The 15783-nt window shown below is 40.2% G+C and overlaps 1 protein-coding gene across 2 annotated transcripts in view; it reads left to right on the top strand.

Annotated features, from left to right (window-relative positions):
• GADL1 (glutamate decarboxylase like 1) overlaps positions 1 to 15522 on the top strand; it is an 84840-nt gene extending 69318 nt beyond the window's left edge. The window contains exon 15 of one of the 2 annotated variants that reach the window (XM_072328533.1): positions 15203 to 15522. In XM_072328533.1, the coding sequence (XP_072184634.1) occupies positions 15203 to 15376 (174 nt within the window). In that variant the 3' untranslated portion in view covers positions 15377 to 15522. The remainder of the gene's footprint in view (positions 1 to 15202) is intronic. The other variant, XM_072328534.1, reaches the window with a different exon arrangement.
• Positions 15523 to 15783: the final 261 nt, after the last annotated feature.

The following is a 15783-nucleotide window of genomic DNA, read 5'->3' as shown; positions in this document are numbered from 1 at the left end:
ATATGAGATAATAACGGGAAAGGAGGAGCATTGCTCTGAAAATATGCTTACTGGTTTTTATATGATTAAAAAGGGGAAGGAGAATCCTCCTCTATCCTGCCCCCTCCAAAATCATAAAAACTGCTCTAGTATTCCTGTACTTTGGGAATACTTCTGGCTTCAAAGGGAAAGAATGCAAGATGTATTTTGAATTATGTAACGGGAGAAAAATGAAATCTGCAGAAGAAAATCAGTCAAAAACGCTTCTTTTACTAAAAAGTTGAAGAGTAATTTTCAGGCATTAGAATCTGGTAGATAGATTTAGGCTCATTAGGGACATGGGGAAGACTACTACAACATTACTTAGTGTGATGGCTGATAGAAAGGGCAGTGTTCAGCCAGAAGAAAGTACAGCACACTAGTCTGCTGTGACCTGTACTTGTGCCATTATGGATCATCAGCATAGTTCAAATAAACAGCTGAAAGGAGAAGGATGTCACATTAAAGCATGTCTTAATAGATGGGTGGGTTGTTTCTTTATCCTCTGTGTATCTAAGTACAGCAACAAAAGCCTGGCTCATGACTAATGCCCTGAGTAACTTGTGCATGCATCCTCTTCCTGAGGCTACAAGGAGGTGAAACCAGTCCTCTTCTCTGGGTGGGACATGGGGGACAGTTGTGACAAAAGATACAGTGCTGCTGAGCCACCTTCACTTGTGGAAAGACAGAGTGGATCTGATGGTGTGTGGTATATTAAATTAGCATTGAGAGTCTTCTGTTTTTCTTACTGAGCAGGACATAGATACTCAGTGCTGAGGTCTCATCCCTGGAGATGGATAGAGAAAGTCTTCTTGGGCAATAACCCTGGAGTACTGTGTCCAGTTCTGGGCTCCCCAGTACAGAAAAGACAGGGATCTCTTGCAAAGAGTCCAGCGGAGGGCCACAAAGATGGTGAAGGGCCTGGAGCATCTCCCCTATGAAGAAAGGCTAAGTGAACTGGGTCTGTTTAGCCTTGAGAAAAGAAGACTGAGAGGGAACCTGATCCAGGTCTATAAATATCTGAGGTGTGGGGGGCAAAATGGCGAGGCCAGGCTCTTTTCTGCAGTGTGTGGAGACAGGACAAGGGGAAATGGCCAAAAACTGCAGTGTAGGAAGTTCCGCATGAATGTGCGCAAAAACTTCTTTACAATGAGGGTGACGGAGCACTGGAACAGGCTGCCCAGGGGGGTCATGGAGTCTCCTTCTCTGGAGATATTTGAGACCCACCTGGACGCCTACCTGTGCGACCTGGTGTAGGGAACCTGCTTTGGCAGGGGGGTTGGACTCAATGATCTCTAGAGGTCCTTTCCAACCCCTACATTTCTGTGATTCTGTGAGTAACCTCATGGTAAATATGTGCCACTCATTGTAACTTCCACAAGCCAGGATGTAAAGGCACATCTGACCGGCTGTCAAGAAGGTGGAGAGCAATTAAAAACTATCTGCTCATGGGCAACTGTAGAGTTAAAACAGCAAAAAGAAATTTGATGCAGTTACAGCGTTTTACACTTGTGATCCATGTAACAATGAGGAAATGAATAGCAAAGCCAGATTCCAGACAACTGAGCTGATGGTATGATTCATACACTTACTTCTAAATTCAGCAATCAACCCTGTTGTAATGAGAATCATTTGAGGGAAGTAAAATAACAGTCTGAAGCCTGTGGGAGGGCAGTAGCCTGTGACCACGCTAGATGCAGGAAGGCTATGTCAGTTGATCTGCAGCATGTTGGAGAGATGGAGGTTATGCCATGGAGCTTTTTCTTTGGCTTGTGTTCTTGTTTTGTGGGTTTTGGAGGAGTCCTCTGTAAGGCTGACTTTTGTTCTAAGTTGGACCAACACAGCTGCATGGATGCACTTGCTTGCATAGAATCATAGAAATATTAAGGTTGGAGAAGACCACTAAGATCATCTAGTCTAACCATCAAATGGAACATATGCAAGCAGATACTCTGTGTATACCTGAACACTGGATCACTGAATGCAGTTGCAGCCAGCTTGGCAGCAGAACACCAAAGGGATTTGTACACAATTAACTTGTGAAAACTGGCTCTGAATGTATTAAGGGAAGTGGCATCAGGAGAGCTGAGGCACACCCTTTATATGATATTAGCATATATTCTCACAACTGTTAAAGATGACTCTCCTTCAAACAGAAGCCAAGTTTCAAGCCTCATATTGTCTTATGCTGTGTATTTTAAGTTCTTGAGTTCAGAGACCCTAACGTACAATAGGATAATGAGTTAAAAGCATATGTGAATTTAATCCTGGTCTGAAGTTCTCCATTTCAACTTAGCGACAGATGAAGCTCCCCACTGCATTTAAAAGGCAGAGTTTTCTAATTATCAGTATGCATGGGTGGGACCAATGGGACACTCCTGGGATGAAATGCAAATGAGTTCTTATTTATAGCAAATGATTCAAAGCACATGTCCCTGTAACTTCAGAGAAAATTGTCAACTGTCAGCTGTTGAACGAAGAAAAGACTTCAGAGCAGAAGCAATGCATTACAGTGTTAGAAAATGGCTGAATCCAGGTGCTCCCAGGATCCATGGGGATGCCTCCTTTTCCACCCAATGTGTATGAAACTACCATGGTCCTCTGTCTTCAGTTTATTCTGCTGCTGGTGCCTGGATTTGCAAACCCCTTGGGTTGCAGGTACTTTGGACTTTTATCCTGCTTGTTCACTAGTGTTTACACATCTATCAGAAGACAAAAATACTATTTTTTAAGAATATAGGATAGGTTGTGGTGATCAGGTGCAGGGGTCAGCCTGGTGAGTATATCAATTAGCAGTCATTGTATCTGATGGTCCTATATGTATTTTCCCTCTGTTTCCTTGCACTTGCTTCCCCTTAATCCACCCTGACTTCTCCCTGTCCACACATTAGGTCTTTTTACCTCAACATCCCATGATATGTTTTCTGCAGTCCCAGAATTTTTTTCACTCTGTGTCCTGTGAGAAGTACTGTACTCCTCTCCTGTCATTCATTTCTCTCTCTTTGTGAGTTTTGCACCTGCAAAGAGGTGAGTGCTTTCCTTTGATAGTCAGAGGAGTACTCAACATGGCATGCTCTTTTTTCGCTAATCGGGTTACCAGGGCTCTTCTGCCGGTCATAGTTGCTCTGATCCTTGCTGGATCTTTGTGTTCTCTGTGGTTAGCCTTTCATCTCATCACCTGACACACAGCTACTGTGTCAGTAACTGGAGCACGAGGCTTTGCTAGTATTCTGAATATTCTCCCTCTCCTCTGTGACCAGTGCAGCTCCTGGACAGGTCCAGGAGCTTAGATCTTAGATATTTTTGATCTAAGATAAACTGTTTACGTAGGTTTCATTTTACCATGTTTTGGCCATCTAAAAGGTGTTCTCTGACACCCATGGAGTAGGAGACTTTTCCAAATTTGTCCCATCTGTCTTAGATGTTTGCTCTAGGATAAATCACTCTCTAGAGAGGCACCCTTTTCTGCCTTCAAAACAAAAAGCTAAATGAGTAAGCTAGATGTCCAGTGTTCAGACTGTCAAAATGATGGGAGTTGAATCTTACTTTCCACCTTTTACTTTCTGTGCTGTGGTCTGTGTCTCTGGGTAACACTGAATGTACAGTTCAGTGCTGACACTTCTCAAGCTGTTACTTCTCCTGTGTGAAGTCAGCAACCACCACTTGTAAACAGTGTAGACCCTGATTGAAAAATACCATCCAGGATCAGTATCAACTAATATATGAAGCTGAAATTTATAAATTGTAGCCTATATTACTAATGAGTGCATGGCATGAAGATGGAACAACCAGGGTTTGGTGTTGTGTAATCCACCATGTCCACGCTAAAGCTGCGCAATCACTGAAGTTGACATCAGTTGCCAGCCCTAGGTGTGCTGTGAGTGCATGGAGCATTAACTACCAGAGAAGCTCACATCTATTCTGCAAGTTTCCTGAAGGAAACCACTTTGAGCCAGTGAGTTTGTGTGGGTCCTGCAAGACTGTTTGCAAGGCAAATATGCACTGAAAATATACCATCCTGCTCACAGAATCACCATTGTACCTGACTGACATCTAGCTTTGGCATAGGAATGTGGTTAAGATCTTGGTTATTCATTCTAGGAATTAAGATAATGATGACAGTATTTCCTTATCTGTGAAATACACTTATGTGGAGGTAGAAAACAGTAGATCACCAAAAGAAGAGGAATTTTTCTTTTATGCATAGAATTATGGCTCTTTTTTATTTTCACTTTTTCCTGACAGCAGCTACTTATCGATTTGTTTCCTTGCTTCTCACCTGCCTGTTGGATGGATGTGGCTGTAGGAGTTTTGAAACAAATGAGGAAGTTTAAAAAGTGGTATAGCTCAAACAGAGATTTTGAAATCTTAGTTGTGCTGATCCTTGCTGAAGAATGGAAGGAAAGTCTACAGCAGCATGAGGGAAAAACCAATAAGATGTGCTTTAATGCAGTCATAGTAGAGGAATAAAAAGTATTTCCATCCTCAGGTATTTAGTTTTATTGGAAATTATTTGATTCAGTTATCAAAAGTGTAGTAATTATGACCCATGCGATACTAATGACTATTGGCAATAAGACTCGTGAGGACACACAATCTAATTAGCTTTAATGAGATGGATTTAATAATACTTTAGATTAACATCTGTTAGAACCAAGTGTCAAGATTTATTGTTCTCTGAATAAATATTGACCTCTTGTTCTCAGGTCAATAAATCTTAAGCTTGCTTGTACTTAAATGACTATTTACTTATTATGTTAGCACTCTTTTGTTTCCTGCCACCAACTTCAGTATGAGGATAGGAGACCTGCACTTCCTTTCAGCCGCATCAAACACTTCTTAGAAGAAGTTGCAAGAAAGCCCTGAATTTTTAAAGAAGGGAGAAAAAAGTTGAAGTCTACATCCTTTGTCCTTTCTTCACATAAAATTGCCCTTCTTAGCTCTTGCTTGATAAATAGAAATTTCTGAAATGACCAGAAAAAATCCGTGGTAATGCCACAGAAAAATCATGTCATTTGCATCATCTGCTCAGGTATGTAGTCTTCATATTTTGCGTAATGCTGTGAGTAGTTGTTCTTGTTGTGTTTTCTGTTTTACTTTAGATTTCATTTTGTACTTCTGTTATCTAAGCACAGATTCTCTTCTACCTGTAGGCATCTCAAGGGTATTGAAATGGAACATGTTTCTTTTTCATGCCTACAGGGTAGGAACTTCTTGATAATCTCTAAAGGAATCGCTGTGGTCAGAAATATCTACAAGTCTTACAAAATTTCTCATAACCAAGAAGTGTTCCTCTAAAAACAGCAGAAAAGTATTGAGACTGATATCCATTCAGTAGAATATTTAGGCCTTCCTTTCAAATTTCAAACTGTGCGATAGTCTTAACTCTACTCCAGGTGAAGTCAGATATAAAACTCCCAGTTACCTTCAATGGCAGATTTCAGTAGGTGAATGCTGATTAATGTAGAGAATCTTTTCCTGAGCTGCCGATGAACCACAGACTTTATAAATTATGTAGAAAGATTATTTGTATTTATTGAATTCTGTGGAATCATTTCAATAAAGAAACTGAGATCCAGTAGACTTTAGTGGATGAATTTTTTACTGTAGATCATAACTGCTTAAGATCAAAAGATTGTTCTTGCGGGCACATTCTCTCTTGTAAAAATGGGTAGGCTGTGCAGAAGCCTAGCAAAAAATGGATAAATCCTTCTCAGTTTTTCACCGGACTGTTCTTCTGTTTCAAACTGTCATACTTTTACCTTTTTGGTGTGATTAAGAGATTGCTGTTGCACTGGAGCAGATTGTGGTGTTTTCCATGGCCCGTAGGCGAGGTTGTATGCTGAGCCATTGCTATAGGGGTGTAGAGTAGGCACAATGTCAACAGGTTTCTTTCTTTTTTTTTTTTTTTTTTTTTATTCCATATATTCCTTTTTGAGGTAAGTATACTGCTGCAAACCTCTGCAGGATGAATGGTAAATGTTGAACCCAGTGTGCCTTTCACTCACCAACTGCCTTCAGGTTTTCTTAGGATCAAATGATTGACCTCAGCAGACTTGAAAGGTGGGCCCTGGTGAGCCTAATGAGGTTCAACACAGCAAAGTGCAAGGTTTTGCACTTGGGCCAGAGGAATCCCAGGCATTTGTACAGCCTGGGAGGAGCAGTCCCTGAGAGTAGCCATACAGAGGGGGCCTGGAGGTTCTGATGGGTGAAAAGCTTAACACAAGCCAGCAGTGTGCTCTTGCAGCTCAGAAAGCAAATGGTATCCTTGGCTCCACAGGAAGAGTGGCCAACAGGGACAGGGAGGTGATTGTCCCTCTCTACTCTGCCCTTTTAAGACTTTGTCTGGAGTACTGCATCCAGGTCTGGGGCCCCCAGTACAAGAAAGACAGGTGTTCAGATGTAGTGTAGCTTCTTTTGATCATAATAATATATACTTTGCTTTTTATCTGCAAACAATGGTGGGTGCAAATTATTATTTTCCCTTCACTTTGCACCTGTTGAGACTGCTAGAAAATTTGCAGATTCTGAAATCTTACAGATCCTGTTTTATTCTTTCAGTTCCCCGATTGTCCATGCATTTAGGCACAAAGATTTGTAACGTATGTTGTATTTCATTTGTGGAAAACAGAAAAGAAAATATGCTTACTGGGGATGAGGAGAGGAAGAAATCTGACCTGAAATAGACATAGGAGAAGAGATGACTTTGGTCAGATTCCATCTGGAAAGGTTTGGTAGCCTTTATTTCATGTCTAGATTAGGCTTTAAATTAATCAGTTTCAGGCAGACAAAACAGTGATAATAAATGACAGTTCTTGGTTCTATGTTTCACTGGATGGAAAAGGTGTCAGTTTCTTTGTTAAAGTATGTGGTCAAGTAAGATAGCAGCCTTGTTTTTGTGGTAGCAGTTTGGGTTATGGCAGAGTACCCCCATCTATCCCCCTTTAGAACTGGTTAAAGAATGTGTGCAAAGATTCATTACTGTTCTTCAGTGCATACTATGATACAAATACATAAGGTGCTACTTTATGCCAGAATCTGAACTGTGTAAGTAAAAAATAAGGTGTTAACAGCTGGGAACCATTCCAAAGTTCTACAGTGACTTTCATTCTCCTACTCCAGAAACGTGTTGAGCTTTTGAATTTGTGTCACCAAACAGTGTAATCTTCCTAGTGTAAAATGCTCCTCCCAGCCCCAGACATTCTCACTGTACTGTCATCCTTTCCCCCAGTGGAGAAGAAGAACAGAAGCTCATCCCTATGCATACAAACTAAGAAGGATATTTTTCTGTTAGTTGCTCTAGCTTTCAAGATGACAAGCTGCCCTTTCATCCTGCATGGAGAAGGGAGACCTCGTCTTTGGCAGGGTTTAAAGAATGGAAAATCTAGTCACTAAAATGGGAACTTCAAGTGTTGCATGGAAGGACTTCATGTACACTATGAAAACATTTAAACTATTGTTTCTATAAAACCAGTAACACTCAAGTCTCTTGCTGCTCTTTAAACAGATCAGAGTGCACATGCCTTTCATGGTTTCTCACTACTTAGACTCTCCACATGGCTTGCTAATAAAACTTTGCTAAAGCAATGCACAAATGTGAGAAATAATAGGGAATTTAATTTATAATAATAAAGAATCATTTGAATTGTCTTGAAAAGATGCATGTACTTAGATGTGTGTGCACCTGGAAAACAGCGGTGTTTGTCGACGTAAGTTTTAGCTGTAAGTAAAAAAATGCACAATCATGTCCAAGCTCTGATCTGTGGGTTCTGTTGGTTATGCCTCATTTTTAGAAGCAAATACCCTTGGTGTAAAAGCTTTAAGCTGAAGGCAATTTTTTGTTGTGTAAATAACTGGCTAAAGAAGTCATTCAAGGCAATCAAAATATGAAGCCAACCTGCCATCTCCTCTTAGGCAGGTCGTTTGAAGTGATTTGTGGTGTTCATTAGTGGATTTTCTGGCAAAAAGTGACTGGGCAGAAGATTATATTCAGTATCTGATACTGTAGACATGCTGCACAGCCCTGAGTTGAAGGTGCTTGAAAAATGTCTGTATCAGGGCAAAAATGCAGCAGCATCTGGTGTTCTTTGATATGTTAGTTGTTCTGAAGAATGTGGAAGTGGTTACTGTTATTTTGACAAATGCATTTATTTCTCCTTTTGTTGCATGGTGTGGCACAAGGGGAACACTGGCGCAATAGCATACAGCAATAATTTATTAGTGGTTTAGGGATGTGGGCCCAGAACAAATTCTAGACAAAAGAAAAACATGTTTGGGTTTTACAGAGCGCCTTGGCTACAGAAACAAAGCTGTGATTGGGCGTGCAAATATTTGGTATTTCGATTGTCCCAGTTGGGGTGACAGCAGACAAATCGTCTGAGTTTGTTTTTAATTATCACCCAGAGGAAAAAAAAAGACCGTTGTTTTAAAGCCAGACACTGATTTTGAAGCACAAGGCAAGAGAAGATATTTAACAGTGGAGGTTATACTTTCTGTGCTCTGATATGTTGAAAGCACTATTGCTTCCAAATATTTATAGTATTTAGCTAACTTTGTGATTACAGGCGACCGGAGTGTTGTGTTGACTTGTATTGCATCCAGTGATTGATACTAAAATATCAGCCACGGTTCTCACTTCATGCTAACTGATATCACTGATATCAACGTTATTTTCTGCACTCACTGGGAAAGGAGGTGAATGTGCTGTGGCAGATTCTTCTGAGACCTGTTTGTCACAAAAATAATCAAATAAATATCATACCAGCATACAGAGCACCCATGAGGTATCAGGGTCAATTACAGTAGATATAAGAACACAGAGGCCTCACTGCCCTGAAGAGTCATAGGCTCCTTGTGAGGTGAAGAAGCATGTCACACAAAAGAGATTGAGTCATTTGTTTGAGACAACTCAAACATTCTCTGGCAGGGTTAAGGACCAACCTGATTTGTTGAGTCTATCCAGTTCTACAGCTACTTTGCTATCCTTCAAGCCAGGTAAGAAAGACACATTGTAAAGACACACTGAAATAAGAAGTCAATATATACAAGATTAAAATTGTATCCAAATGCGTGGATGAGTTTGATTTTTGTTTACTGTTTGTTGCAATTGCTGTACCATAGTTGTGTTCTTGTCAGTGTGCATGACTGAATGTATCATTTCTTGCAGAAAGCGTAACTTGTCAGACGTTGAATAGACAAGTCACCTTTTAAGTAAAAAGCATGAACTTCCAAATACAAATTTGCCCCTTCTGAGCTAGTCAGAGTGAATTTTTGTGGTCAGATGAGGGGGACTGTTATGCATAAAGTTGTCTTCCATTGCAAGAAGTGATTGAGGCAAGAGCACAAAATGTGTTTTCCATTTTTGTGAAAACATGAGAATGTGATCTTTCCATTTTGTACAAAAGGCAGTGTTTTGTTTTGTTGTTTTCTTTTGTTTTGTCTTCTAGCTGCATCTCTTCTGCCAATTTCTAGTGCAGCATTCAGTACCTCTGAAAGTTTCATAAAGGCTGTATTTGAAGAAGAGAAATAGTTTGATCTGCTAATACACTGCTATCCTTCCAACAATGTCTAGCCCGCTTTTGTGGATCCCTAGAAAGGTTATTGATTTACTGCAAGTGTGGTTTTCTCTAGTAAATGCTTTTTGCAAACTGCCACCTGAGAAAGGAAGGAGGAAATTTAGCTAATTGCATTTTGCTTCCATTTCTGTGGCAATTTAGAAATGATTTCAGAAGGAATAGAATGGTTTATGTGACTGTGAGTTACTGCTGCCAGGATCTGGAGGCGCTCTTCAGTATTGTGTTGGGTGGGTGCGAGGTGAACTGGGAGCTTTCAGAAAAATGCTGCTGATAAAAATTTACTGTTATTAACACTAGTTTTCACAGACACATTCTGACTTTGCAGTCCTTGCTAGGCTAGCAAGATTAGAGTCAACCATACTACTTAAAGCTATTCCCAGCCAATTCTTGCCAACAAAACATGCAATCCAAGAAAATTTCTCTTACTTTGTCTTATCTAGGGGCAAAAATTCTACAAATGTTTTAGTTAAGCAGTGTCAGCACTTTTGACTGTACATATTTATGGCTGTGCAAATAATGGATTTTTTGGTTTGGCCACTGAACTAAGAAACTGAAAGGAATTCTTGTTTTTAGTTGACCAGGAATGATTTTTATTTATTTATTTATTTATTCTTTGCTTTCAGATGTACTGAAATGAAGCAATTTGCTTGGTTTCAGTTTCCTCAGTTCTTTTATACTCCCTGCTATAAAAATGATTCAATTTTCCGTTGAAAACATGGTTTTAAAATAACTGTTCCAAATACTTCTGTTTTAAAAGTTCAGAAAACTTTACACTTTTCTGCTTTCTCTATTTTCCTGGCTAATGCTACGTTTTCAGTTGTACTAACAGTCAAATGTACATTTTTCTCCTTCAGGCAATGTTTTTTTGTAAATTCATTGCTTAGTAGATTATTATTATTATTATTATTATTTTTAGCCTACAACATTTTAAAGATAGTGCTCGTGCTTTGGAAAGGCTGTTGTGTTATGTCAGTAACTAAAATGACTAGACCAACATGGTTGGAGTCTGTGAGAGTTATAGCATTGAGGGTAGCATTCGGGTAACAGAAGTACAGTGCCAGAGACATAGAAAATCTTTTGTGATGGGACAATTTGAAAATACTGGATTAGGTGTAAAAGAGATGCATTACCGATTAAGGGAAGGCACTGAGAAAGAAATGCATATCCAAGGTAGGACATATCTGAGCTTTCTTGCCCTTTCAAGGTATCTGTTAATTGCAACTGCCAGAGACAGCACTAGAGCACAAGAATAAGAAGCTAATTAAAACCAATAGGTGCTCTGTGCTTTAGTTAAGCAAGATGGACAAGGTAGCCTAACTGTTGGGAAATTCTTGTTCTCCTTAGGACAACTTATTTGGCTATCCATACCTAGTAGCATTAGCACCAGTGGGGTTGGAAGCCCAGTGGACTTAACGTGTGTACAAAAGATGTACATTACATCTTTTATTGTTGTTGTTTTGAACTGGATATAGGAATTAAACTATATGGTGGTAATAGTGGGCTATATTGTTTAGAACTTAATGAGATTGTGTGATTTTAACAAAACTAAGCATCCATGGGCTTTCCTTTTTTTTTTTTTTTTTTTTTTTTTTTTTTTTTTTTTTAAATGACTAAACCCCCCTGTGTGGGTCTGCACAGCGAGGTCGTGATGCACAGGTCCATCCTGTGGGTCTCCTGTTATAGCAGTCCTGCTGGAGGAGGGCTTTATGCTCACTGTGCTTCCTCCCCACCTTTGTCCGGTAGCTAAAGCACCACCGAAGTGATCTTTTTAAATAGTAATCTCCAGAGTGCGGAGAACAGAGGAGAGAAGAGAACCTAAGTTTTAGGATATGTTACACTTAAAATTCTGAGACAGTTCCAGTGACAGGCAACATAAAGAATTAGGTTTACAATTTGAAGTAAGTTTCGTTGTAAAAATAATTGGACTGGTGAAGCAATCTTGCTCTCACTAAATTGCTTTCCTAGGATCCTATCCTGAACGGGGCTGTGCAGCTCTTTTTGATATTTGAACATCCTCGGTTCTTATTGACTTCAGTGGGAATTGAACTCATTGAACTTCTCACTAGGTAATTAGTTCCATATAGGTCTGATTTTTCTTCAGCAAATCGGTAGCTGCCTTTACTTTCACTTAGCAGTCAGGCCCAGTGCTCCTCAAGTCCCAGCCATAGCATCTGTGCATCATTTAATGGCTCTTTTGTGAGACACATACATAAGCATTTATGCTTATATTCTGTTGCTTACTGTAGACAGGATTCACGATAGTTTTGTTACAATAACTGCATCACATTACCAAAAAGAACACGCAAAATACTTTATGGCCCCTGTCAAAAACCTGCAAGATAGTTTTTAGTTTAGTTTAGGTTTGCTTTCTTTTTAAGTAGGATGAGTTTGTTTTGCCTTCAGGAAGGGAAGGATGCACTTCAAAACAAATATTAAGAGGACAACTTCATTCACGTGGAGGGTGAATGGCATAATGACTGAGATAATGAAAATGAGATTTTCTACCTTCCCTCTCCATGAGAGAAGACCTACTGAAATGCAGTATATTTACAGCCCCTCGTGTTGCTGTAGCTCTAAATGTTTTTGCTTTCATGGTCTCTATTTGTGCTACTGTACATCTGGGGATGATGGATTGTGGAGCACTGGGTGCTGAGATGAAGAGAATCAATAGGATGATACAAAAGATGAAATAACTCTGATGGAACATCAATAAAGACTAAAAGTTGCCATAGGGATTTGAATCTTAAAGAAGAGCTTGAGAAAGTATATTAAGAATTCACTTCTCCCTTTGCACTTGTACTGCCTTTATTCCATGAGTAGAAGTCACACAGGGTTTCTTGTCAAGGACAGGGATAAAGGAGGTGTTTTTCTTTTCTGTGTCAATATGGTGCTCAGTATGATACCTGCTGGGCATGATGTCTTCTAAGTATTGTCACTGTGTCATTCTTACCTCAGCCCACAGCTGGTGTGAATAAGAGTGAAAAAGTAGAGCTTTTAGTTACTTCATGTGCTGTTAAGGGGTTCAACACACACAAACTGCAGGAGAAATAGGAAAACTTGTTTTGTTGCTAAGTTATTCAGTGTTTAAGAGAATGTGTGTCACAGGCCTTTATGCTGGTGTTCATAGCCTGGGGCATTCCCAATCGAGAGTCTTTCCTTCTGACTCAACCTACTGGCAAGTTGTGCGAAGTTGTGCAAATTGTGCAAAAACAATTGCAGAACCCAGATTTTGCCACTTTGCTCTGTGCTGGTGAGGCCTCACCTGGAGTGCAGCATCCAGATGTGGAGTCTTCAGTGCAGGAGAAACATGGACCTGTTGGAGTGTGTCCAGAGGAGGGCCACAAAAATGGTCCAAGGGGTGGAATGCCTTCCCTACAAGGTCAGGCTGGGAGAGCTGGGGCTCTTCAGCCTGGAGAAGAGAAGGCTCCAGGGAGACCTGAATGTGGCCTTTAGTATCTGAAGGGGGGCTGTAAGAAAGAAGGGGACAGACTCTTTATCAGGGACTGATGTGATAGGACAAGGGGAAATGATGTCAAGGTTAAAGAGAGTATGTTTGGGTTAGTTATGAGGAAAAAGTCTTTTACAGTGAGGGTGGTGAGACACAGTTGCCCAAAGACATGGTGGATGTCCTGTCCTTGGACATATTCAGGGTCAGGCTGGGCTGGATTCTGAGCAACCCGATCTAGCTGTAGGAGTCCCTGTTTATTGCAGGAGAGTTGGGCTAGATGATCTTTAAATGTCCCTTCCAACTCTAAGGATTTTATGATTATGAGATTCTGAGCTACAAAACAAGGAAACAGAGGAATTCTTAAATCATTTTCCAGGCAGACAGAAATCCAGGTGAGAGATGTTTTTCTTTCAGTGGTATATGGATAAATCCAATTAATTCTATTTCTAAATGATGCACATGTTGCAGATATACAGTAGATTTTATTGCTAGCTTTCTCTAGGATCTTTATGCAGGAGGAGCACCCAGAGTCCCACATTAGATTGTATGGTAAAGGTGCTATTGGATGAGAGCGAAGGTATCACAGTGCGCATCTTTATGTTTCTGCTGAAATGCTGAATCTTTGTTCTCATTATCTTCCTGTTTTCCAAATGTTTATCAGAACATTTTCATAAGCTACTTCTTAATTTTTGCTTGCAGCATCATGTGAAAAAACAAACTTCTGGTTGCAGATTGCATTCTGAAAGGATATTCATTGCTCTCAGGTGCATAATTCATACTGATGTCACACTCTGGACTTTAATTAGAATTCCTAACTCCATCACTCTCAGGATTTAAAAAACAAACACTGAATAAAACACGTCACTTTGTCACAAAGATAAAGTTAATTCAGAAAGGTAAATTAAGTTAGAACATGAACATTCCCCCTCTGAATTCAATATACATTTTTAAGTGGTGATAATATAGATATACTATTTAGCAAATATGGAAATTGGGGCTGTTGGTATTGAAAACTGGAGATGTGTCTATCTAAGCAAACTGTATGGGTGCTGCTCACTAAGACACGCCATGTAAAAACTGAGCTATTAAGGTATGGTTGGCACCATCATTTTTCTTTTGCAGATCTGGTGGTATTTTACAGCACTGACTTTTAAGAGCTGAAATAAATTAACGCAGAATCCAAGGTTAGGTCCTACACTTATTTGCTTAGTTCAAAGTCAAACTGTCACGAAAGGATGCAAAGGAATAAACTGTTCCAAATGCATTAGTGTTATTAGTAATATTTTAAAATGCAGCACATTTTTAAAAATATTACTTATGTCAATTCTGTCTACCAAGGAATAGAGTACTTAATCGAGCAATGCATTTAAGTTTATGACTTATTTCAAGCATGAGAACACAGAAGAACTACTCACATGCTTAAAGTTAAGCACAAGATTAATTGGACAAGGTTAATAGCCCTGCTGGGATGAGATCAAGTACTCAACTATAAGGACTTGACTCTTCCGATCTTCCTGTCTATGCTGAGACACCTATGAGGTTTCGTCCCATTGCATACAAGAGTGATGTAGCCAAACGTTATTTATATTGTAAATCTAAAGATGAAATCTTAACCTCTGGGAGGAGGACTTCTCCCTTAATAGTGCATTGCTCTGACTTCTCTGGCAGCTTAAGGTTCACACGAGTTTAATGGAGAGCATTCTCTAGAGAGAGCTGCTTTACAGGTGTGGCAGCTGAAGGGCCCAGAAGTGAAAGCATATCAGGCTTAGGCTAGTTAGCACAAGGAGATAAAGTGTACCTTTAACCAGCTGCAGCTGATGTCATAACTGAGTTCAAGTCTTTTCTCTAAATCTAGGGCCTAGGGACTTTAACCTGAGCTTTCCCATGTGGCAGATGAGTGCTGCAAGCAGTAGGCTTCTGAGGGGTTTAGATCTTGCTTTGATTCTCTCAGGAGTCCCAGAGCTTAAGGGTTTCAGTGAACAATCTGCCTCTAACTCTTAAGGTTTGAACTGTAATATTTTTTTGTGACAGACAGCTGGGAGGCAGCAACGGGGTGCAAAACGGGCTCTTCAAAAAAGCTTTGTAAGGCACAAAACAATTCCTGTACAGATCTGCTGTATTTCTGAGGGTGACGACAACACTTGTGTTTCTCTGTTTTCAGGTTGCTCCCGTAGTTAAAGAAAGGATGATGAAGAAGGGCAGCATGATGCTTGGGTACCAGCCTAACCAAGGAAAAGTCAACTTCTTCCGCCAGGTGGTGATCAGCCCACAAGTGAGTCGAGAGGACATGGACTTCCTGCTGGATGAGATAGAACTGCTTGCCAAGGACTTGTAGCTGTAGCTCTACAGCACCAGGCACTGCTTGTGTGTGATAATTATGGAGACAGAATGGCGGCAGTGTTCTGGTGCTATTTTGTGAAAGGTAGTAAAAAGCTTGACATATAGTTTGGAAACTATCATTTAACATTGTGACGTTCAGAGTTTTGCAGGTAGAATACCCCTCCGCAGGAAAGTATTTGCTGATGGGGGCTGGGACAGAGCAATGCCTGCAGCACCACCGCCATTCTGGGAAGTGTTTCCTGGAATAGGGAGCACTTCTGAAAATGGTGACTGTATCCCAGAGGTTTGCTGTTCATGGGGTGCCTGCATAGCTCAGACTGATTGCTTATATAGGCAGGCAATACTCCTCTGAAGTTACTGTTAGTAGCAAATTTAGCTCAGTGAGCTTTAAAACGCTCATTA

Source organism: Excalfactoria chinensis, chromosome 2, assembly GCF_039878825.1.
Source record: "Excalfactoria chinensis isolate bCotChi1 chromosome 2, bCotChi1.hap2, whole genome shotgun sequence".
Classification (NCBI taxonomy): Eukaryota; Metazoa; Chordata; class Aves; order Galliformes; family Phasianidae; genus Excalfactoria; species Excalfactoria chinensis.
Note: the sequence above shows the minus strand (reverse complement) of the source record. Positions and strands in the feature narration are given on the sequence as shown.